At 34.6% G+C, this 26,108-nt stretch overlaps 2 protein-coding genes and 1 long non-coding RNA gene across 4 annotated transcripts; 2 read left to right on the forward strand and 1 right to left on the reverse strand.

The window, feature by feature from the left end:
* Nucleotides 1-8,158: 8,158 nt before the first annotated feature.
* LOC121738841 (NHP2-like protein 1) lies at nt 8,159-17,123 on the reverse strand. 2 transcript variants are annotated; one of them, XM_042131089.1, is made up of 5 exons: nt 16,921-17,123; nt 16,560-16,836; nt 16,036-16,276; nt 15,830-15,892; nt 8,159-8,592 (listed from the first exon to the last, which is right to left on the reverse strand). In XM_042131089.1, exons 1-5 carry the CDS (start codon nt 17,021-17,023, stop codon nt 8,206-8,208), a joined length of 1,071 nt encoding a protein of 356 aa, XP_041987023.1. In that variant the 5' UTR covers nt 17,024-17,123; the 3' UTR covers nt 8,159-8,205. The 2 variants fall into 2 exon arrangements, with proteins under 2 accessions (XP_041987023.1, XP_041987022.1); XM_042131088.1 differs by lacking the exons at nt 15,830-15,892; nt 16,036-16,276; nt 16,560-16,836; nt 16,921-17,123 and adding an exon at nt 8,839-9,079.
* On the forward strand, nt 16,321-25,508 carry LOC121738842. Its single transcript, XR_006037346.1, has 3 exons — nt 16,321-16,399; nt 18,264-18,267; nt 25,498-25,508. It is a non-coding gene; the product is annotated as an uncharacterized LOC121738842 (long non-coding RNA).
* Nucleotides 21,994-25,237, forward strand: LOC121738839 (uncharacterized protein C7orf26). Its single transcript, XM_042131087.1, has 6 exons — nt 21,994-22,212; nt 22,285-22,574; nt 23,716-23,970; nt 24,154-24,295; nt 24,477-24,739; nt 25,047-25,237. Exons 1-6 carry the CDS (start codon nt 22,134-22,136, stop codon nt 25,197-25,199), a joined length of 1,182 nt encoding a protein of 393 aa, XP_041987021.1. The 5' UTR covers nt 21,994-22,133; the 3' UTR covers nt 25,200-25,237.
* Nucleotides 25,509-26,108: the final 600 nt, after the last annotated feature.

The raw sequence follows: 26,108 nt of genomic DNA on the forward strand, positions 1-26,108 counted from the left end.
TTAGAATATCTTTCGAATAGTATTTTTTCCACACCTAAAAAGTTAGTAAAATTATTTCAAAATTTTGAACCCCTCTACTGCAAAAGGCTGCACGTAAATTTTCGTATTTTTTTTTTCTAAACCTTATATACCACTAGAAATTTACTTGTTTCAAAAATGAACCAGAATGACTTATTAGTTTTTGCAAAAAATCTATTTATAGATTCTTTCCCATACAACATTTTCGTAATTTTTTTTTTGCACCTTAAATATACATTTTTATTAAAAAACTTAATAAGGATTTATCGTTACTCCTCTTAAAATCTATCGGATGGTATTTTTTTCCACACCAAAATCGAACTTTTTTGCGAATGTCCACTATTTAGCGATTTCGGACCACTGTGGGCCGGTTTGAAGGTCCAATCTTTTTTTAGCTATATCTCCTTTATTTTTTATTTTTTCAAGAAAATGATAAGAATCAAATTTGTCGAAAATTTGATTTTCTACAACTTTAGTTCTTATAATTTTTATTGTAAAATCTATATTTAAGGAAATAACTGCACAAAACAAGTCAAAGTATAATTTCGACCTGTTCGACCTGTATCGCGATTATTGTCAAATATAGAAAAAAAACAGAAATAAACTCGTAGCTCTTTACCCTCTTTACATTAACCACAATTAAAATTAAGAATTCGCTGTCTGTCCGTCTGTCTGTCTCCAGGCTTCAAGAATGGTGATAGGTAGAGACTAGACATTTTCAGATATATTATGTATTTTGTTTCCCTCTATAACAACAAATACTAAAAAACATATTATATTTAATATTTGATGGGGCTCCCATATAACAAACAGGATTTTAGTCGCTTTTTTTTTTGCTTTTTATCAAAAATAGCAGCACTAAGACAATTAAAATATGCATAAAATATTTAACTGTGTTTGTACTTTAATAATTAATAATAAAATAAATATTTAGGGGGGGCTCCTATACTAAAAGCACAAATTTTTGTCTATCTTTGCCTTATAATGGTACGGAACCCTCATGAGCGAGTCCGACTTGGCCATTTTTTATTAATTATTCAGGTGTAGGTTGTGCCGTAAATGTTAAAAGGTCTAATTCTTGATAAGAAATAGTATTCAGTTTCATCCAATCGCTTGGGTCCCGGTACATTTACCATAGGTGTAGGAGCTTAAATATTGATTTCTAAACAAAAAAATAAACAAAAATCCACAGCCGAATATATAACCTCCTCGTTTTTTGGAAGTCGGTTAAAAAAATTCATAAGGATCAAATTTGTAGGAAATTTAATGATCTATCACCTACAACTTTGTTTCTACAATTATTTTCGCTAAATTCGATAATAATTGACAAACAAGCGAAATTATACTTTGACTTGTTTTTTGCATTTATCTCCGTTATATTGATTTTACAATGAAAATTGTTAGAACTCAAAATTATATAGAAAATTAAATTTAAAACAAATTTAGTTCGTATCATTTTCGTAAAAAAATCTATCTATACTTATAATAAAATCGTAGAGGTAAAATTTTTGTAGGTACATTGAAAATAAACTTGAAAAAACGACTCAGGGACATGTTATAAGAGTAATAGAACTATTATGTCTATGAATAGAACACATTTTAACTGTTTTTGAAATTTTTGTTTCTCTGTCTGTTTGTCTGTCTGTCTGTTTGTCTGTTTGTACAGGCTAATCTGTGAATCCGCTGGACCGATTTCAATTAAATTTGTCATGATGATACCTTACATCCCTGGTCAATATCTTAGATACTTTTTTTTAACCGACTTTAAAAAAAGGAGTTAATGTTTACTTTGCTGTTTGTGGTCAGATTTTCAAAATTATTTTTTTGTTGTATAGATTGCCCGAATTTGAAAACATATTTACAATAAAATCGGCCAAGTGCGAGTCGGACTCGCGCACGATGGGTTCCGTACCGTTATAGAGAAAAAAATAGGCCAAAAGTTGTGTTTTTGTATGGGAGACCCCCTTAAATTTTAATTATATTCTAATTTTATTATTAATTATTAAAGTACACAGATAAGTAAGGATTTTGTAAAAATTTCAACTGCCTGCCTGTTGTCATTATTGATATTGAGCAAAAAAGGCCAAAAAATTATGTTTGTTGTATGGGAGCCCCCCTTAAATCTTGATTTTATTTTGTTTTCAGTATTTGTTGTTATAGTGGCCACAGATATACATAATCTGTAAAAATTTCAGAACTCTAGCTATAATGGTTCTTAAGATACAGCCTGGAGACAGACAGACAACGAAGTCTTAGTAATAGGGTCCCGTTTTTACCCTTTGGGTACGGAACCCTAAAAACGGTGACTTGATTACTAATGCAATTGAAGAAACTCCTCGAAATTGCGGTTTAATTGCAAGAAAGGAGGTTTTCAAAACGATAAGTATCTGAGGTTCAAGTTTCCTAGGTCTTTGATGAAAATTAAAAATTTCGTGTGTAATATAGATCCAAATAAAATGTCGTAAATGGGTGTTCAATTTTCTTAATCTCGGTTTTAATAACATACATTCACGCGGACGAAGTTGCGGGCAACAGCTATGATGTATATTTTACTATCGATAGTATAGTATTTTGCTATCGATAGTTTAGTCCGTTCGAGTTATTTTACCTGAGTTTCTATCTATATACTTATAATAAAATCGTAGAGATAAAATTTTTGTACATTGAGAATAAACTTGAAAAAACAAGTCAGGGGCATGTAAGAAGAGTAGTTGAACACATTTTAACTGTTTTTGAAATTTTTGTTTCTCTGTCTGTTTGTCTGTATGTCTGTTTGTCTGTTGTACATGCTAATCTCTGAATCCGCTGGACCGATTTCAATGAAATTTGGCATGATGATACCTTACATCCCTGGTCAACATCTTAGATACTTTTTTAACCGACTTTCAAAAAAGGAGGAGTTAATGTTTACTTTGCTGTTTGTGGTCAGATTTTCAAAATTCTTTTTTTGTTGTACCTATACATTGCCCGAATTTGATACCATGTTTACAATAAAATCGGCCAAGTGCGAGCTGGGCTCGCGCACGAAATGTTCCGTACCGTTATAGAGAAAAAATAGGCCAAAAGTTGTGTTTTTTATGGGAGCCCCCCTTAAATTTTAATTCTATTCTAATTTTACTATTCATTATTAAAGTACACATATAATTAAGAATTCTGTGAAAATTTCAACTGCCTGCCTGTTGTCATTATTGATATCGAGCAAAAAAGGCCAAAAAATCATGTTTGTTAAAAATAAAATAAAAAAATAAAAATTGTTTTATTTCTGAATAAATTTGAATCAAATATTTTCAGAATGTTGAACTACATGTTGCCTACCACCGGTTCGGGAACTAACCCGGCGAGAAGAACCGGCGTAAGAAACTCGCACGGGGCCACTTTTTAGTAAAAAAGTGGAAAATTTGTCTTTTAAAAAAATAAAATTTACAATGTAAATAACTTAATCTATACAATATGAATACACAATTGTAAGTCACATATAATAAATGTAGAAGCAGCCTTGCAAGCAGCCATCCTACTCCCAAGATGTGCTATCGTTTAGGAAATCTTTGACCGTATAGTAGGCTTTGGCACACAAACGTTCTTTAATTACTTTTTTAAATTTATTAATTGATAGATTTTGAACGTTTTCCGGGATTTTATTGTAAAGGCGTATACATTGACCTTTAAAAGATTTACTTATTTTGCTAAGTACCCCGTACACGGTAATTCAGCATGACCATTCCTACCGTGACTATCACTTTTAGTTTTAAATTTAGTTAAATTCTTTCTAACATACAATACATTATCCAAAATGTATTGAGAAGCAACAGTTAGAATACCAATTTCTTTAAACTTTTCTCTCAGAGATTCAAAAGCTGACATTTTATAAATTGAGCGTATAGCTCGCTTCTGCAGCACAAAAATTGTATTGATGTCGGCAGCGTTTCCCCATAAAAGGATACCATAAGACATTCTACTGTGAAAATAACTAAAATAAACTAGTCTTGCCGTGTCTTCATCAGAAATTTCCCTAATTTTTCTGACTGCATATGCTGCAGAACTGAGCTTACCTGCAAGATTAGCAATATGAGGACCCCACTGTAATTTACTATCTAATGTAATGCCTAAGAATACAGTGGAGTCCACCAAATTCATTTTCTCATCTTTTAATAGTAAATTGGTTTGAACTTGCCTAACATTGGGCAAAGTAAATTTTAAACATTTGGTTTTCTTTTGTTGCATGGGAGCCCCCCTTAAATATTAATTTTATTGTATTTTCCATGTATTTTCAGTATTTTTTGTTATAGCGGCAATAGATATACACAATCTGTAAAAATGTCGAACTCTAGCATGACAGTTCTTGAGATACAGCCTGGAGAGAGAGAACGGAGTCTTAGTAATAGGGTCCCGTTTTTACCCTTTGGGTACGGAACCCTAAAAACGGTGACTTGATAAGTAGGTAATGGAATTGATGGAACTCCTCGAAATTAACAACGACAGCCAAAATGATTACCAATTCTAGCAAAGGTCGATCTTTAAAACTTTTCCTAATATTCGTAAACGATTATATCCAAACCCTGGATGGATAATGGATATTGACCACTGCGTATCTCAATTCGTTACCGGCCATGGAAATTTTAAAGTCAAACTTTACGGATCTAAGTCGCATCAGTCGAGCACATAGGTAGAAATGGTAGAATATGTACGACCGAAGGCAGTATGTTTGAATAAACCTCTCATCATGTTCTCTGGGAGAGTTTTTTCTGCCAAGACGAAAGAACTACAATGCTAGACAACCTACAGTGTAAATCTGATGTCGCATAATACGGTGATATCGTGGACAGCGCTATAAGAACTTAATCCGTGCCTTCAAGCGTTTTTGTCACAAAAATTATTATTGGCAACAGTCCACAACAAATTCCAATATTAATTTAGCTATACCTACTGTGGCCCCCATCCCCTCTCCACGCCAAGCGGTCTTCAAAGAAAGGATTTTTCAAAACGATAAGTATCTGAGGTTCAAGTTTCCTGGGTCTTTGATGTAAATTAACAATTTCGATCCAACTAAAATAGTCGTAGATGGGTGTTAAATTTTCTAAATCTCGATTTTAATAACATACATTTACGCGGACGAAGTTGCGGGCAACAGCTAGTATAAAATAAAGGAGATGTAGCTAAAAAAAGATTGGACCTTCAAACCAATATGGCGGCTAACGCACACGTCGTGGCTGGTCGAGTTTTCGAATTTAAGCTATTTGTGACCTCCTCTAAACACTGGTGCAAAAAAATTTCTGACTATACCTAATTAATTTCAGATTCCCATACAAGGCTGAACTGGGCTAATAGTAGAATAGCTATTGTGTCATGGATTTTCCATGATCGAGGTACTAATTTAGCACAATAATCCATACATATATTATAAATGCGAAAGTATCTCTGTCTGTCTGTCTGTCTCGCTTTCACGCCAAAACTACTGAACCGATTGCAATGAAATTTTGTACACAGTTATTTTAGAGTCGGAAAATATCATATTTCCATGAAAATATCGATGAAAATGAATTCGCATTGCGCGTGGCCAGCGCTCATCCCGGGGGTCCTGGGTTCGAGTCCCGCAGGCGGAACAAAAAGTTTTCAATGTTCCTGGGTCTTGGATGTGTATTAAATTAAAATTTCAAAAATCTTAAACATATTTCATGTATAATATTATAAAAAATCCAGAAATATATCGATGCAATGAACATTTTAGTTCTAATACGATTCAACAGATGGCGTTTTATTTTTTACTTCATTGTAACATATAACTAATCATACTTATTAGTTATTATGTTTTTGTTTATAGTTTTTAATACGTTAGAATATTATGTTTAATAATATTATCACTTGGTATATTAATAATCAATCTATCTTATCTTATAGAACTCCTTCTGCATTTCTAATATACGTGACAAGTTGACAACAGACGCTCTAAAATAAAGGAGTTCAAGTGTACCGGCGTGTTGGCCGATATTCCATCCAGAAAAATGTAACAAAGTAGCCTATGTCCTTTCTCAGGCTTTAGACTATCTGTATACAAAATTTCATTACAATCGGTTCGGTAGTTTTGGCGTTTGGCGTGAAAGCGAGACTGACAGACAGACAGAGATACTTTCGCATTTATAATATTAGTATAGATTATGTGCACACTGCACAGCTGTTTTTGGGTATTTTGATTAATTAAGGGCCGCGCTACACCGGAATGGCAGCGGCGAGGCGAGCACTTTCAGCGCTGCCAATCCGGTGTAGCGCGGCCCTATGAGGGGTACCACTTACCAGGGTTTTAAAAAGTTTTTAAATTTGACACAAATTTTGTTGACACCGCGCGCTATAAACTAAAGTCCACGTGGACGAAGTCGCGGGCAACAACTAGTATTATTATAATTATGATTTGTATTTACAAAGATGTTTAAATGTTATAGGTGATAGTCACTTGCTACTAGGGAATGCAATACCGGGATACCGGGATCCCGCGGGACTGGCGGGATTACAAAGAAGCGTGATTCATACGTGTAACTCTACGCGAGGGAGTGCGTGAACTGGCTACAGGCAGCCCACTAAACAATTTACCTTTAATTCACCTATATTTAACTTTAAATGACAATTGTACCAACCAGCGTGGAAGCTGAGCGAAATTTTTTAGCTACTGGCTACCTTGTGTCGAATATCAGGAGCCGTTTGGCAGACGACAAAATTAATACCATAACTTTTTTAACATATTTTTATTAGCTTGAACTTAGGTATAACTATGTAACGGAATCTTTTAGCACAATTTTCCCTATATTTCGTAAAAAACTGATTTTTTTAATAAAACATGAAAATAAATATCTAAGCATGTTTTGAGTTTATTTTAACTATTATTATTACGTAACAATTTTCCAAAAAATGTTTAGTTTTTCTTCTATTAATTGTACATCTAAAATCTAAAGTAATAATAAACCGTTGTAATAAAAAGTGTGAGAATAAGTTTGTTTTAGTTGAGTTTCTAAAGATTAAAACGGAGTCTATCAAGTAAAGTCATTATAACCATTTATTTTGAAAGTTTAAGTTCACCTTGCGGGATCCCGCAAATACCGGGATCCAGCGGGATTGTGATGGTTTATTGGGATGGCTAAAAAAGGAGACAGCACCTACTTTTTTCAATTCACAGAATATTCAGAGAGGAAGCCTATAAGCTTGTTTTACGTAGAAAATTTAGACGGTTTTGTTCGGAGTAGAACCTTCTAAAGTGTAATTTGAGGGAGATACAATCGCTTTTTAAATAACACGGCTCACGTGTCATACGCCACACGTTAAAAACCCATAAGACGCGGCTGCCGTATAATCTGCAATGAATGCACCTTTTTAAAAAAGCTTGACGGCCCCTACTTTTTTCAAATCACAGAATATTCAGAGGCGGAGCCTATGGCTTGTTCTACGAGGAAAATTAAGATGATTTTGTTCAGAGTAGAAACTTCTAAAGTGTAGTTTGAGGGAGATACAATCGTTTTTCAAATGACACGGCTCCCGTGTCATACGCCACGTTAAAAACGCGTATGAAACGGCTCCCGTGTCATCCGCACTGAATCGGTTAATAAAAGATGAAATAAGCGTGTTTTTTAACTCTTATTATTACCTAGCCATTTCCAAAATTTTTTTAGTTTTTCTATTATAAATTTAATATCTTAAGTCTGAGGTATTAATAAACCTTTGTAAAAAAGTTTCCGTCTAAGTTTGTTTAACTTGAATTTTTAAGAATAAAACGGGGTGTATCAAGTTAAGTCATTATAAAAATTTATTTTAAAAGTTTAAGTCCACCCGCATCTCGCAAATACCGGGATCCAGCGGGATTGTGATGGTTCAGTCCCGCAAATACCGGGATTGAAATTATCTTGCGGGATTGCATTCTCTACTTGCTACTAATAATTTGATTAAGGGACAAGTTAATAATTATTATTATAATTAGCCTATAGTGTCCCACTGCTGGGCAAAGGCCTCCCCCAGGATCTTCCACTGTTCTCGCTCCTGCGCCACCGATAGCCAGCCTGGCTGGTATGCCTCCAGCTCGTCACGCCACCTTTTTCAAGGGTAATAATTATTATTGTTACTATTTTATAAAATGTTATAACATTTGTAATAAAATAAACAATTAGATTTTGATTTTTGTATTTCAAAATATAGTGTTTAACATACACACTACACTAAGAGTCTCTCTATCTCTTGTTGAATACTTTGTATTTGTGGTTTGAGTTGCGAGCCCTCATTAATCGTAATGGAGCAGGCCACAATAGGTCGGGACACACCGCACGCTCGTCCCAGAGCTTGCTTAGATCTCACAAACACATATGGCACGTTTTTGTCTTCACACAGAATGGGAATGTGCAGTACGATCTCCAAAGGTTCAGCATCAGCGGCCATTATGATGAACTCAGACAGTCCTCTGTTTAATGTCTTGGTGGCTTCATTGGCGCCCTTCCGCAGCTGCTTGTAGTTGGCAGACTGCTGCACGAGATTCAGAATCTTAGCGGTCAGCGCCGCGTCCGCCAAGGGGTAGGCTTTGGGATTAACGTTACCTTCTTCGGCCTGAAAAATGGAAATCGTTAATTAAAATAATATAAGAATATGTTGTCGTTCCATAATTTTTTGTTTCCTACACGATAAATTGAATGTTTGTAAATTAGGCTTCACGATGTCAACACTCAACATAACCTCAAACCACGTGTTATAAATTACGACTGAAACGGCTACTATATTTATCATATACTAGGAATTGCACTACATTTCATCTAAAACAATGTGTTATTAGTCATTATTTCCATAAATACGTACCATTTTAAGTGATATTCAGCGAGAGGTAAATAGAATATTTCACCCTCTCGGCGATCGCTCGCTTCACTGAGGAAACTTGATGAAACTGGTAGAAAAGGTTTCTACACAAGTTTTAGAGTGCGAATAATGTATTCACACATATATATTATATAATATATTTATTTCCAAAAACCACCTTAAGATTTATAACACAAGAATTTAGAATGGAGAAAAATTGCAACATGTGTAGAGTTCGACAAGGCTGTTTATGAAGTACAACATATAACTAATCTGTGATGAAGTACCTACCGCATTGAGGTACTATACACTGGAGAGAGCCTTATATCGGTGTATAAGCGTCAAAAGCGTGTAATGTTATGTCCTACTTAGTAGGACATAACAAAGGAGTCGGTCTGCATATTTCATGTAATAAAAAATAGTTATATTACATAAAATTAAGAAGGCTCCTATATAAAAATTAACCGGCCAAGTGCGAGTTGGACCCGCCCGTGAAGGGTTCCGCAGCAGCAATAAGGTTTATTTTTATGAAATTAAAAAGTTTTTGATTTATTTTTATATTTCAGTTGATTTAATAAATAAATAAATAAAAATTGTTTTATTTCCGAATAGATTTGTAACAAATACTTTCAGAACGTTGATGCTAATGGTGCCTACCACCGGTTCGGGAACTATCCCGGCGAGAAGAACCGGCGTAAGAAACTCGCACGGGGTCCCACTTTTTACCAAAAAAGTGAGAAAAAAATTAATCTTTTTAAAATGAAATTTACAATTGTAACTTAAAATTATACAATGTCAACATCCATACATAATTGTAAGTCATAATATAATAATGTAGAAGTAGCCTTACTAGGAGCCATCCTACTCCCAAGATGTGCCATCTTTTATGAAATCATTGACCTTATTGACCTTATAGGCTTTGGCACACAAACGTTCTTTGACTACTTTTTTAAATTTATTAATCGAAAGATTTTGAACGTTTTCTGGGATTTTATTGTACAGACGTATACATAAACCTAAACGATTTACTAACTTTGCTAAGTCTGATCATCGGCAAATCCAGCTTGTGCTTATTTCTGGTGTTCCTACAATGAATGTCACTTTTAGCTTTAAATTTACTTATATTTTTTCTCACATATATTACATTATCCAAAATGTATTGAGAAGCAACAGGTAGAATACCAATTTCTTTAAATTTATCTCTCAGAGATTCAAAAGAAGATATTTTATAAATAGAGCGTATGGCTCGCTTCTGCAGCACAAATATTGTATTAATGTCGGCAGCGTTTCCCCATAAAAGGATTCCATATGCCATTCTGCTATGAAAATAACTAAAATATACTAATCGTGCCGTGTCTTCATCAGAAATTTCTCTGATTTTTCTGACTGCATATGCCGCAGAACTGAGCCTACCTGCAAGATTAACAATACGAGGACCCCACTGTAATTTACTATCAAGTGTTATATCTAAGAATACAGTGGTGTCTACCAAATTCATCTTCTCATCATTCAATAGTACATTGGTTTGGACTTGCCTAACATTGGGCAAAGTGAACTTTACACATTTAGTTTTACTGGAATTTAAAAGTAAGTTATTAGCATTAAACCAATGTACTATTTTTGAGAGAGCACTGTTTACCTCGTCATAATTTGACTGTTGTCGCTTCACTTTAAAAATAAGTGAAGTGTCATCAGCAAAAAGTACTATCTCATTATCATTTTCCTTAACAAGGTAAGGTAAGTCATTTATATAGATGAGAAAAAGAAATGGGCCTAAAATAGATCCCTGTGGGACACCTAATTCTATTTTGGTTCCATTGGACCTGTTACCGTTTACTTCAACCCTTTGAGTCCTGTTTATAAGGTAAGAAGGCAAAAGGCTAAGATCTGAGTCCTTTATGCCAAAGTGGCGCAATTTCCTGATCAATGTAGCATGATCCACACAATCGAAGGCTTTGGAGAGGTCGCAAAAGACACCTAGAGCGTCCTGCGACTCCTCCCAAGCTTGAAATATACTACAAAGAAGACCTATACCAGCATCCGTTGTGGATCGACCCTTAGTAAATCCGTATTGATTGTCATGTAATAAATTGTTTGAATTAAAATGTACCAATAATTATTTTAAAATTATTTTTTCAAAAATTTTACTAAGAGTTGGTAAAATCGATATAGGCCTATAATTTGTTGGATCAGATTTAATTCCCGCTTTAAATAATGGTACAATCTTACTGTGCTTCATTAAGTCAGGAAAAACACCACTCTTTATGCAGTCATTGAAAATCATTGCAAGATGAGGAGCTATGATGTCAATTACAGATTTGACCATTTTTGATCTGTTAATGTGTGCGTGTGCTAGTGATGTATATTTTACTATCAATAGTATAGTATTTTGCTATCGATAGTTTAGTCCGTTCGAGTTATTTTACCTGAGTTTCTGTAAGAAATAAATAATATGCAACTTTGATAGATTTGTATTTCAAATTAGGTATCATAAATTTTAATTGGCAAAAAAAGGTGACGATTGAGAAGTAGATACACATTTTCTTTTGGAATGATTTTTCAATCGTCGGATATGTTATGACATGAGGTTCTTATAGGGGTAAATAATTTACACTTAACACATTATAAAGTTACTTATTTATTACTCAGGTAAAATCTATCTGGTAAATCAGTCCTTACATTGAAAGTAAACGTTGAAAGTAAAAAACACACATAGTATATTATATTTTATTCTTAAATTAAATACATATTATAAAATATCATAATATTTTATTACAATTATTTTGAACCGACTTCCAAAGAGGAGGAGTCTAGACGTTCGCCTGTGGATATATTTTTATGTATGTTCAACGATTACTCCGCCGTTTATGAACCGATTTTCAAATTTTTTCTTTGGCTGTACATTGTATTGTTCCGAGTAGGTATCATGTTCACAAAAGTGGTGGTCTGGTGATGGAAACAATGAGAAATCGAAGTGACTCCTTGATATTCAAATGGGAACATATGGTCCCAGAAAACGTTCAAAATCTTTCGATTAATAAATTTAAAAAAGTAGTCAAAGAACGTTTTGTGCCAAAGCCAAAATGATTTCATAAACGATGGCACATCTTGGGAGTAGAATCCTGAATGACTGCTTGCAAGGCTACTTCTACATGACTTACAATTATTATGTATCTATCTATATTTACAGCTAGTTTCTTCGTGATAGTAGATGTGCTTGGTAATACCAGTGCTGCATAATACCAGATAATACCATAAACCTATAATGCTAAAGACCAACAAAGAGTGCGAGAGAGAAGAAAATCCTTTATGGAATTATAACAAGACTAGCTGTTGCCCGCGACTTCGTCTGCGTGGACTTCAGTTCATAGCGCGCGGTGTCAATAAAATTGGTGTCAAAAGCTTTTTAAAACCCTGGTACCCCTTAAATCAAAATACCCAAAACAGCCGTGTAGTGTGCACATAATATGATTTTTTTTAAATTAAACTTTTTTATACCTTTTAAAGCTTATTTAGCGTTACAAAACTTAGTTGCATAATGCATTACACCACTTTAGCTTTGCCCAATAGCAAATACCCATAGGCCATAAACTATTTAGTATTTATAGCTGTTGCCCGCGACTTCGTCCGCGTGGACTACAGTTTATAGCGCGCGATGTCAACAAAATTGGTGTAGCTTTTATAAAAAAAACCCTGGTACCAATTAAATCAAAACGCTGTGCAGTGTGCACATAATATTTCATTTTTTAAAATTAAACTTTGTATTTTATGCCAAATTTTAAAGCTTATTTAGCCCCCCGATTACACAAATTTACCCATAAACTATTTATCATTGATAGGTTTAAGGTTACGCCACTGTATATAATATAAAGTACTGACTTATTAAATAACGTAAAATAGAAATAACAATCGAAAAAAATCGAAACTCAAATGTATGATGATACCACCTCTTATAGAAAGATGTTGGGCAAGCGTTAGCGCGATGTAAGAGACGCATGGCGCCATCTAGTATGAATTTTTGGAACTAACTTAATTTGAACAAATTTTCGTATTTTCACCCCCTTACAACCCTTTTTTCCAGTAAAAAAGTAGCCTATGTCCTTTCTCAGACTTAAGACTATCTGTATACAAAATTTCATTACAATCGGTTCGGTAGTTTTGGCGTGAAAGCGAGACAGACAGACAGACAGAGATACTTTCGCATTTATAATACTAGTATAGATGAAAAGAGAGAGGCAGTCTAATAATAATTGTAACCACTTTCATTTGACAGGTCGTCAAAAGTCGTCAGTCGTTTTTATGCCCTTTCGGTATTTCCAATTTAATGTTCAATTTGTTTGTTATAAATAAATATTATTATATTTAAAAATTGCGACTTGTGCTTTAAGTATTTGCAGTGTAAATCATAAGAATAATCCTGAAAAATATACATTTCACAGGTAATTAATCTTCATGTCCTAATTGCTACGATGTGTTTATTTTTGCTATATTCTGTCTTTAGTTCTCTATTTCAAATAAAATATTGTGAATCCTCCCTTTTACTTTCATATTTTGCGTACCTAAAAATACTATTGTTCTTATATTACACAAATTTTGAAGAAACATTTTTCATCAAATTTTTTTACATACTTGCACGCTATATGTATGTATAATGTGCTTGAATCAAATTTATCGATATGCTTATCGATATTTTACAATAACATAAAACTAAAATAAAAATCATTTACCTTTATATTTATCACCTTAAACCCGGCCGCACATTATCCGAAATTTCTGATCAGAAAAATTCGGACGCCCGGCGGAACGCACTCTGTTCATACATTTTGTTGTAGACCCATCATACTAAAAGAATTTCTGACGTGTCAAAATGTATGAGCGGGGCGGGGCGTCCGAATTTTTGTTATCAGAAATTCGGATAATGTGCGGCCGGACTAAAAAGGACATATTATCTTATTTTAACTAATATAATATAGTATAGTATAATATAGCTAATATAATATAACTACTATGATATAGAGTGACTCTAAAACTAGAGGAAGGTTTATATTTATATATCATAATCATTTGTTTTACAGATTCCCTCAAGATCCTCTAATAAGAGGAAAATGGCTGAAATTAATTGGGCGTGTTGGTTGGAATCCCAAGAAGGTTATTAATCGAAAGATTTTGAACGTTTTCTGGGACCATATGTTCCCATTTGAATATCAAGGAGTCACCTCGATTTCTTATGGTTTCCATCACCAGACCACCACTTTTGTGAACATGATACCTACTTGAAACAATACAATGTACAACAAAAGAAAAATTTTGAAAATCGGTTCATAAACGGCGGCTTTTGGCGGGGTCTGCACCCCCCGAGCCCCCCTTTTTTTGTGACGGTCGCCGGCTGCTGCCGCAGCACGCTGGCTTCACTCGCTCGGCTCGCTCTGTGTTGTGGTCTAAGTTCTAACCTACTTTTAGACTTTCTGGATTGTGTTTGTTTTTGTTTTGGCGGGGGGCTGTGCCCCCCGAGCCCTCCTATTTCTGTGACGGTCGCCGGCTGCTGCCGCAGCACGCTGGCTTCACTCGCTCGGCTCCCTCTGTGTTGTGATCTAAGTTCTAACCTACTTTTAGACTTTACAGTGCCAGTTACAAAAGTTTCAAATATTCTGGCAGACTGAAGATTCAGCTATATCTGGTACCGACTTCAAAATTATGAAGATTGAGTACAGAAATAGTTGAGTTTTAGCCAAATATGTACGGAAAAATGCACTATTAGATAGGAAAAGTTATTTAATACTTTTTAGTTCATATTAATTTAAGGATGTTATTATTGTTTTTACCTTGGGAGTCGGTTTTAATTTTTTGTTAATTCCTTTCATTCTGAATAAAGATCTATCCGGGTACCAAATTTTAAGGATCTTAAGTCTGCTAGAAGTACCTTAGAATTTTGATGATCTGTCAGTCAGTGAGTGACAAAATGTAGTAACTTTGACCATCCGTAACTATTAAACTATTTATCGAAATTTCATGGTATTTGGAGGTTAAGACGAGGATAAATCCCAATTTGTTATTCCGTGACTCCCGGTTTACCTAGTTCCAATATAATAACGAAGTGTTAAAAAATATGAGATATAAAGCACAATATTTAAAATACCTTAAACCATAAACATTTTAATAGAATGTAATACTTTGGCTGTAATTAATTTACAAACTCACCTCCGATAAAAATCTATTTCATCAAAATATAAGTATTAACTAGGATAATTTTACATTTTATTTGAATAAATTGTTAGTAAATCTATATTCAAATGTCCTTAAACGAACAATTTTGTTTCTTAATGTTTATTTTCAAAGATATTTTATAAAAAAATAAAAATAGAGAAGATCCACCCGAGTAACTACAGTTTTATGCTAAGCTAAAATGAATATTATTGCAGTGCGTATACGCTTGGTCTTTGGCTGTCTGCAAGGTTATCGTTTTGGATTGAGATTAATCCCCGCCTTAAGCTAGTTTCAATACTTGCTCCTAGTGACCGAAATTCTAAGTCCCTAGCTTTGTTAACATCGAAGATAAAGGGGGTGTGAAATAGCCGCAAACCGCTGCGAGAAAAGTATGGTATGCAGCAAGTTAGCAAAATTAGACATCGCAACAAATCAGTTAACTTTATAAATGTATGTCGCCTTTCTATTATATTAACTTTGTAGATTAATTGTAAGTTGTAAGATTTTATAAGTTTAAACTGAATATTTATTTTATTTTTAAATCACTTTCCACAATCACATTTGTCTCCTGAAGCCCATTACTTTGGCTTCATTTATACTAGTTGGGTTTTTTAAATCCGCCCATGTTCTGGTTTTGGTTTTGGTTTTGCTGGTTCGAAAGGAAGGCCAAATGTCCTTTGGGGCATTTATTAGCATAGTGCCCTTTGGTGCCACATTTGAAGCAGGTCACTTCTTCCAGAGGCTTGTGCATAAGCCGTTGTAGGCGTTGAGGGTCATCATTTTCATTAGCTGGCTTGACATACCCAAGAGCTCGGTATCTAGCTTCTTCCTGTTTTTGAGCTTGCTCCTTTTGCTGTAAAATAAAAAAAAAAACAGTGTTCAAAATCATACAAATTAAATAAAAGAAAAACCTTCAGACCACAATTTATATAACTCTGAAGAATCAAGAAAGCTGTTGCTATTTAGAAACCATAAAATTTTTTGACCGATTCTTACCTCAGGAGGCATCTTGTGGCAATGTGACGCTTTATGTCCCACCTCGGAACAATAGTGACATACTGGAAGACGTTTGGCATCCTTGGTTTGTTCAGGAGGTGCTGGTAATTCAAATCTTGGATGCATGTATTTACAGCCGGAGCCATCGGGGCAGAATCCAGCCAAGTAGTTAATACACAATACTCTTCTGACATGGCGGTGTCTGCAATGAGGCCCGTGTCTGCAAAAACCTCTGTCATACCTAAAACATAATAAAATGTATATAAACAACATGTTTAAATGGCATGATTAGGCTTAGGCCAAACCTACGCACCACGCGACTGCGAAGTGGGTGCATCAATACAAAACACACATTTAACAACTTGTCAAATGTGTGTTTTGTATTGACGCATTAATCCTTCGATCATGAAAAAACCACAATAGCTATCTATAGTTATCACGGCCACTTGGGCGTTGAAAGAAAAAGATATTTGAACTGTAAGTGAAATAGTACTGTAGGTACATGTAGGATCAATTATATTTACCATGGACAGTCCTTTATTTTGCTCTCAGGGTCTATGTGCAGGAATGGACATTCTTTGTTGTGACAAGCATTAAATCTAGCATAGAAGTAGCACTCAGGCATTTTGGACATGTCATACTCGTGCAGGAACTCGCACTGGTCGCCCTTTTTACACAGTCCTCTGAGCCAATGCTTGCATACGACGGTTCGATCGCCTCGTACATGCCTGTAGGGACACTGTGGGCCGTTGTTACAGCCCACCGGTGTACCAAAAAACTCACACACAGCCGCTGTAGATTCTAAGATAGTAAAAGACATTACAAATTAATATATAAGTCAATTAACAATTTCGACCGATGAAAACGAATTAGGCAGACACTTACTGTCCATTCCGGGGAACGGTAGTGGTAGCGCTCCATATTGTTGCTCGAGGGCAAAATCTATATCAAATTTTATATGATCCACATTTGCCACAATTACTTCCATAGTTTTTTTTAGTTTTCCTAATTTATTAAAATAAAATTCAGCAACAAACTAACCACAACCAAAACCAACCACACAATTTTGACAATTTTGACCACAGAACACATTAACATTTAAGGTTGGGTTGCACCAGAGGTGTGGTTATAGTTAAAGTTAAATATGGCGTCCAAACACCCCATATTCTCATACGACATCTGTCAATTTTTCCGGTTATAGTTAAGGTTAAAGTCAAAGTTAGTTGGTGCAACTAACTGCAACCCAGTCTAAGTACCGTACCTCAATGTTTACCATAGATAAAGTATATAGTATAGATGTAGTCTTAGCCAGTCATCACGTGGCCATTTTGTGCTTTTTTTCATACAAGTAGTGTGCGTTTATTTTCTTGAATATTTCTATTTGTCGATTATTTCGAAGCACATTATAAAACAGGAAAGAAAGTTAATTAGTTCATGATATCGATTAGCTATAGTTCAAGTGATGAGAATCCGTAAACACACGTAAAAAGCTATGCAATTTTTATAGCAATTTTAAATTATTAACTGATTTGACATTTTTAGCACTAATGCCTTATATAGCACGAATAAGGGATTAATAAACTTATAAATTATCTTTTTAGTTTACAAAAATACCGATTGAAAAGCCCAAAAACCGTTGTTCAAAACTTACGTATTTAATGTTAAATCCACGTGTTTGAGGCATTCTTTGACCATACTTATTGTTTATTATTTAGCGGAACCACAGAACTCAACAATGTCTAGCATTAAATGTTCTATAGAAACCTATGATAACACTTTTATTACATGAAATATGCAGGTCGACTCCTTTGTTATGTCCTACTAAGTAGGACGTAACATTACACGCTTTTGACGCTTATACACCGATATAAGGCTCAGTAATTATAGACCTACTGATCTCCATTCCACCACTTGTCTAATGGAGGTCACTGATAGTACCTCAATGATGTTTACGGAGTTTTCACACGAGACACGAGTCACACGACACGACACGATTCATAGACAAATATAAATTGCACGACAGACATCACACACTCTGTCGTTTTCGAACGTTTTCACTTTTCACACGAGTGACGATTTCTGCGACGACACCGATGCCTTTTTTTTTTGCAAAATTTTAAAAAATATTTATAAAAAAACTATGTAGTTTTTCCCGTTCCACTAGCATGTGAGCGTCAGTGATACAAACCCAAGTGGAACGGATTATGGATCATTTTGAGCGTTTTGAGAAAAGTTTTAAAAAAGAACTATTTTTTTTATACATAGGTACATTGAACCGAACTTGGATATTACGATCCTTTTCTTCAAGTCGTAAATAAAATAATTTTATTGTTTATATTTACATTTATTTTACAAATAAAATACATAATATTATATTTGTTTCGTTTTTAGTATTACATTTTTTTTACATAAGTAATCATATTTTAATATACTTAGTTAAACTTTTATTATATTTGAGTTTTCACATTGAATCATATTTTAATAACAAAACCACATACTTTGAATATTGACTATTGTCACAATATACATATAAACATTAGGTTACAGTACCGCTTAATGCTTAGTCAAGTACGAGTAAGTCAACAGGTATAGGAGAGATGAAAATTAATATTAATTATTATATTTTATAAGACAAATCATTTGACCTTTCATTTAAAACAATTTATTTGCCAATCAAAATATTTCATTAAGTGTTATTTATTTAAAATATTATTTGTAATGAAATAATACTATAAAGTTTTTTTGTCTCTACTCTCTCCTGAAAACTTTCCGAACATGGCTTTAGCGATATAGTTACGTTAAAATTTAAAAAAAAACTTTGACCCATCGTCAAGGGTCGTTTTGAGCGAAAATGAACCCTTTGGAACCCAATTTTTTTTTGTTCGGAATTAGTTTCACGGAAGAGCTTGAGACAGGCCCGCAGGGGACTGACTCATGACTGCTCACTGCAGCACGTCCGTTCAAGTATTATAAATGCGAAAGTGTGTCTGTCTGTCTGTCTGATACAATATAATATATTATACTATACTCCACTCGGGCTAACTTGTCGCTAGCAGTCGTTGACTTCCTGTCAAAAACTTTTCATTTTCCATATAAACCGCGATTGACAATAAAGTGTCAGATATTGTCTTTTTTATTAATGGCTCCTTTGTGAGTTGCCAGTATCAGAGTGTTCTGGCAAAGACTTTACTTTATGAGATGGCTTTATGAAGAAACAAGGTTACGGTATGATGAGACGCGTACGGTGAGTGGTGACTGTTGAAAAATCTAGGGTTAGTCCTATACACCTTACAATTTAATACTGTTAGTATAAATGTATGAACATAAAGTTTCAACTAAGGGAGTATTTACAGAGGACAGAACTGAAGTAAAATTGATAGGGCGAGGAATAGTAGGGGGAAGGAAATCGTATAAGGAAGGTTGGTATCTTAGCCAGAGAAAAAAATATGGTCTAGAGTGCCCTCGTCTAGGCCGCATTCACATAAGGAGCTATCTCGGATCCTAATCTTTGCTAAGAAAACAGGCGTGCAGCAGTGTCCTAGCCTCATGCGACAAATTGTTGAACACACTGTTTTGCTTGCCTTTTTGAATTTAAAAAACCATGGCTTTACTGGAATAAAATTTTGAATATTAAAATAGTGTTTTCCTTTACTTTCACTAGTTCTGACCCATATATTGTGCCAGCTATTGTACATGTGGGTTTTGGCCAGCGGAACTAAATCCTGGCAATAGACTGTATATTGAATTGACACTCCTGTACTTATAGCGTCTTTAGCATAAGAATCTACAGCCTCATTACCAGTAATTCCGCTGTGCCCCGGTATCCAAGCTAGAATTACTTGTAAGTCTTGTGTGTGACACCTGAAGAGAAGCTGTCTTATTTTCAAGACCAGTGGAAATTTGCATCTGGAGCGAAACTGATTGGTGATTATGGCTTCCAAGGCACTTTTGGAATCCGAAAGTATAATGGATTTGTTGAGGTGGTGGGATTCAACAAACGAGAGTGCCTCCAAAATTGCCAAGGTTTCCCCTGTAAACACTGAGGAGTTTGGAGGTAATTTGAAATTTAAAATCACATTAACTTTCGGTATCCAAACAGCCACACCAACACAGTCACTCTCCAAAAGCTTTGAAGCGTCCGTGAAAATAAGCAGTGAAAATCGTGGTTTTATATGGAAATGACAAGTTTTTGACAGGGAGTCCATTTTTTGACAGTCGCTAGCGAGTAGCGACACGTTAGCCCGAGTGGAGTATAGTAAATATTATTGATTATAGTAATCTATATTCTGTGGTCTGATAGACGTCTGTTAGTAGTGTTAGTATTAGAGTCTAGCTAGACTTGGCTTTAGTCTCGTTACCGGGCCATTAAATAAATCTTAAAAAAAAAATGTCTACTACGTCTTGTGACTGTTCAGTCAGTTGCAATGTTGCCAATTTAGCATATTTTATGCTAAATTTGGCATATTTTTACGTTGTTTAGCATATTTATTTGTTGTTTAGCATATAGCATATTTTTTAGCATATGATTATTTAATAAAAAATTACCATAACAGGGTAATAATTTTTTTTTTTTTTACGAAATAAGGGGGCAAACGAGCAAACGGGTCACCTGATGGAAAGCAACTTCCGTCGCCCATGGACACTCGCAGCATCAGAAGAGCTGCAAGTGCGTTGCCGACCTTTTAAGAGGGAATAGGGTAATAGGGGAGGGTAGGGAAGGGAAGGGAAGGGAAGGGAATAGTTGAGGGTAGGGAAGGGAAAGGGTAGGGGTTAAGGGATTGGGCCTCCGGTAAACTCACTCACTCGGCGAAACACAGCGCAAGCGCTGTTTCACGCCGGTTTTCTGTGAGAACGTGGTATTTATCCGGTCGAGCCGGCCCATTCGTGCCGAAGCATGGCTCTCCCACGTATAATTACTCTGAAAAGAGTGAAAGTATTACGCATTATTACCACTACCACATTCTAACGCCGAAATTGAACGCGTTTTCAGCCAAATGAATGTGATAGGTAAAGACTTCGCAACCGTTTGTCAGTAAAAAAACTTTAAATGCTATTTTATACATCAAATTCGGCCTAAAGAGGATAAGGAAATGCTGTTATTCGTGCTCAGTTCCGGATAACGGAACGGATAACGTATTGCGGTCTATAGATAGGTACCAACTACCAAGGACAGCTATAGTTTGGACAATGAATCTTCTATTAAGTATAAGTTTACATGTACATCAGCAGCATCAGCCATCGATGAAGACCAAGATAATAATTTGTTCGATAATGTAATTGATTAAAACATAAAATAAATCGAGATTTTGTTGATTATTGGAACGAAGTTCCTTATCCCGCGTTGCGCCTTGGGCTAGACTGATAAAGTTGTAACGACACTTTTTTATTAATACCTGCATGGACTGCATGGTAGAGGCAGAGGGCGTTGATAGTTTAGTTTTTTTATTGAATCGTAAATACTGTTATACAAATAATACATGGCCAGTCTGTCATCATTTGACTTAATTAATCTGTGACTCTCGCAGGAATGTCTAAAAAATAATAAAGTCAATATTTTGACTTAGATAGAAAAGCGTTTGAAACTTATATTTTTTTATTTAAGGTCGAATTTTGACCATTGGGTGACCTCTAGTATTGAGAAATACATACCCGATGTATGTTTTTCTCTATAGAAATAGACTCCTATTTAAAACTTCGTTCCATCCGGGTATCCCTTGACACCTCTCAAGTTTTTTTATTAAAGATTTAAATTTAAATAACGTTTTATTAGACTATGAAAAGTTTTAGCATAATTTTTTAGCATAATTTTATAACAATTGGCATAATTTTGGCAAAATTTTAACACCAGTTTAGCTAATTTTGTATGAATCGTGTTGGCAACACTGGTCAGTTGTCCAGGACGCCTTTATTATGGTTTCATATTTTATGCTTTTTAATTTTTTGTGATTTCATTTTTACTAATTACTAGTTTACTAATTACTACTTTTATTCGGTTTTTCTCTAAGTTTATTCAGGACGAACAAGATTTACATTTTACATAAAAACTGAAAACAGAACATATTGCGAACAAAACCGGCTCATAATAAACACAACCGAAAATGTCGATATCCGATTTAAAGCATACCTTGAGAAAACATGAATTTCCAACTTGTGCTAGAGAAGCTTTTCCCAAAATTGGTAGGTTTTATGCATTTTATATTTAAAATTACATTTGGGAAAGATCTAAATTTTATGGAACTATGTTCACAGAACAACTTTTGGTTGGCCGCTCAGCACCTTCAAGTAAACAGCTTGATATTGCAATGGATATTATATCAGAGTTCGTATTCTGTGAAGCTGATAGACGTGGACGTCGAGGCCTAAACTCCTTGCAGGAGCTGCAGCTTATAGATATTATATGTGACTATATATCCTCATGTTCAAATGAGACTACCAAGAACACAATATTTTTATCACTGTTTGGTGGCATGGAGAGTCAAAGAAAGCTGAAGATTTTGAGTATATTAGCTAGTATGGCTGTGTCTGCCTCTAGTACACCTGTAAGCTTCATTGTTTTTGATTTTAACACATTCGCTGTGTAAACTAATTTGTACGAGACTGAAAAGTATGCATATTTTTCCTTTTGCAGTGACGCACCAATACTTTTTAGATCTCGTTTGAGTTGCTTCCTTAAAACCTTAATATTTTTCTGAAAACTGACTGATTTCATGTTTTATTTATATGAAATGATAAACAATGAATGTCTCTTGTAGTATGTGGTCCCACCCAGAGATAGCAGTAAAAATGATTGAGATAAACTCAAAAGAAATTTACAAGAACTTTAGGGCCTCGTAATTGCACAATTGAACACTAATATATGAGTTCATTTGGATCTCGTAATTTTAAATATGTATATATTAATACGTGAGAAAAAAACTTTGTATCCCTTTTGACGAAAAATGGGGAAACATAGGTGAATGAAATTTTGCACAGTTATAGTTTATATGGTGAAGGAGTGCATCGAGCTAATATTATTTTGGAATTATGCTTTTATCATACATTTTTTTAACAAACAAAACATTACACACACTACAACTTACACACTAGGAAAAATGACAGATTTTTGAGTGACAAGCCTATACATACGAATTATACTCTTTTATTTATGGTTGAAGTCTGTATAGCAGTCCTGCCGTGAATGGGCCTCTTTAACAACAATGAGACAAATTGAAAATGGATTATAGTTTTTTTTATTGAATCTTAGATACTATTAGACAATGTTTACACGGCCAGTCTGAGATGAGACTGAGTCCCAGAGACAAGAGTTGAAAAAAATATGATAAAGTCAATATTTTTTTACAAAATATAGGTAGTAGTCCTAATGTTGTTGAAACTTAAACTTAAATATAACTACAAACATACCTCATCATCATAAGTTCAGCTGTTATCTTACTCTAAGTTGAAAAAATTAGAAAATTAATTTGCCGGAACAAGTAAAACATACAAATTCCCCTCCGCACCGGACGAAAGTCACACACGAGATTCATAAGTTCTCGTACCACAGCAAACATGTTAAGATTTTTTATTTAATATATTATTATATTATATAATTTGTTTAATATATTTTACTATCAATTACATTGAAATTGATGTACTACTATACATTCATTTAAAATGTAACTTTGTCCTGCTTAATTTCAGGTGCTCCTAGCAGTTGGTGTGTGGTTGCAGCAGATGGGTAGCTCCTCACCGCAGTCTCTGCAACTTGTTGAGAACATCATCCGTGACCACTTTCATCTCAATACCACCAACCAAGCTGCATTAAAGTCCTTGGCAACCACAGCTCCCCAATTTGTATCCAACTTTATAACAGCAGTCACTGAGCTGTACATGCATGATGGGATAAATGAGAAGAAACTGCCTCCCAGAAATTTGCTGGAGGTCATCACTTCTTGGGTAAGATAATATTTAAAAGTAACCTTATACATATATCATTAAACTTTAAAAGTAGGTAAATGTGCTGGTTTACATGGATATTTTGAGACATTGCATGCTTCATTTTAAATTAAATTCGCATTGCAAAAGAACTTCAATTACAGTAATTTTCTCCAAAAAATAATTATTTTATACATATTTCAGGTGTGTTCAAACCCGACATTGTGTATGTCTGCACAAATGAACCCAGCTGCCCTACCCAGTGGGGCTATACCTATGGCGGCTGTAACCCCTTTAGCGGGACTTATACACTGGTGTTCTTTAGCACCACTGTATGTGGAAGATGGTAGGTAAAATCCAAGAAAAAATTTCATTAGATAGTCTTAGCATATTTTCTAGATAATTGATAAGGTTCTACAATAAAATAACAATTAAAATAGCTATAATTACATTCAGAAAGCATTTAGCTAATTGATATTATGCATGATATAACCAAGTTGTACAATGTACATAAAATAAACTTGTAGATGATGACCAAGAAATACCAATCAAAAAGTTAAAACTGGAAGAGGATATAAAGAAGCCGGTGGCCAAGTCAGAGAGTACTCAGGCTTTGTATTGGCAGCTACACCTGGGTGTGCTGAACAGTCTCCGTGGTGGCTGGCGGCCTCACGGTCCGCCGACGGCGCTAGCTGCAGCGCGCCTCGCAGCTCTCGCGCCTAAACTCCAGGCACATGCCCATAGACTGCATGCGACAGGGTTAGATTTAACTATACATCCAAAACTACAGGTATGTAGTATGAGTCAAATTGAGGAGTTTATAACAAGTCTATTACCCCTAATTCATGAAATAAAGATTATAAGATTGTGGGTTTTTTTATTATTATTACGGATTACCAAACACAATATTGTTATCAAAATGAAAAACAAATATAGTTTTGATAGATAAAAGTATATTTTTGTTAATATTATTATATGGTACTGTTGTCTGTTGAGTTAGTTCCCTTAGCAATGTTAAGGGAATATTAAATTTGTTATTAGTATTAGTAGTAGGGAATGTATTGTAATGTTTTATAATTAATGTTGAATAATTTCAGGATTGTCTGGACAGAGTGGGCCAGGCAGTACAAGTGGCACTGGCAGCTGGTTGTGTGTATGGCAACATTACAAACCTCCTCACCGCCCTAGACACATTACCAGAGAACAGACTGCTGAAGATCATTATACAAAAGCATCAGCAAAGTCTTTGATGTTTACTAGAGATGTAAAAACTGTGATAAGTCTTATATGGAAATAGGACAGTAATACAAATACTGATGGATGGATGAGAAAATAATGCTATATATTTTGCATTGTTTTATAATATTTTTGTGTTTTAACCGATTCATTGCGATTCTAATTTTGCTAACTTCTAACTGTGGCGTCGCGTTGAACAAAAATAACGTGACACTGTTTAGTGCCCAACGCCATACGATTAGACGACACGCATCTGTATCTTCAGCCATGCGGAAAAGAACAGTATTTTGACAATTTTTTACATGTTCAAAGCTTAAATACTTTTATTTTATTTTACATTTGAAATCTGACGTGAACGGTCCGGCACCCTGTTTTAGGTGATTAGAAGTAGCAAAATAAGACTGGGTTGCACTAGAGGCGTGGGTAAAGTTAAAGTTAAATATGGCGTCCAAACACCCCATATTCTCATACAACATCTGTCAATTTTTCCGTTATAGTTAAGGATAAAGTTAAAGTTAGTTGGTGCAACCCAGTCTTAGTGTATTTCTAGAAATGGGCGTTAAGTGAGTTTTTAAATACAGTAATGCTAAACCTTTCTAACTTATTTTGCATTTTCTAATGATTTGCTTGATTATGAGGACTAAGGTATTAAATTAGATCTAAAAATCTTATTTTGGTTTTCCTCGTAAAATTTTCAACTAATTAGCAATTGAAAAAAAATTGTTTTTTTGTGCAGTAGTTTATTAGCACCATAGAAGTTAATTGATACACTTTTCAAAAATTGTTTGTGGTATAACATATTTATAATTTATTATCATAATATGACGCTTCATTACAAAATAAATGCGACTTTCAAAAAGGTTGGTGGGCCCTATTCTATAAAAAATCTTACAATATCCAAAAACGAAGGCTACGAGATTAAT

This window comes from Aricia agestis, chromosome Z (genome assembly GCF_905147365.1).
Source record: "Aricia agestis chromosome Z, ilAriAges1.1, whole genome shotgun sequence".
Classification (NCBI taxonomy): Eukaryota; Metazoa; Arthropoda; class Insecta; order Lepidoptera; family Lycaenidae; genus Aricia; species Aricia agestis.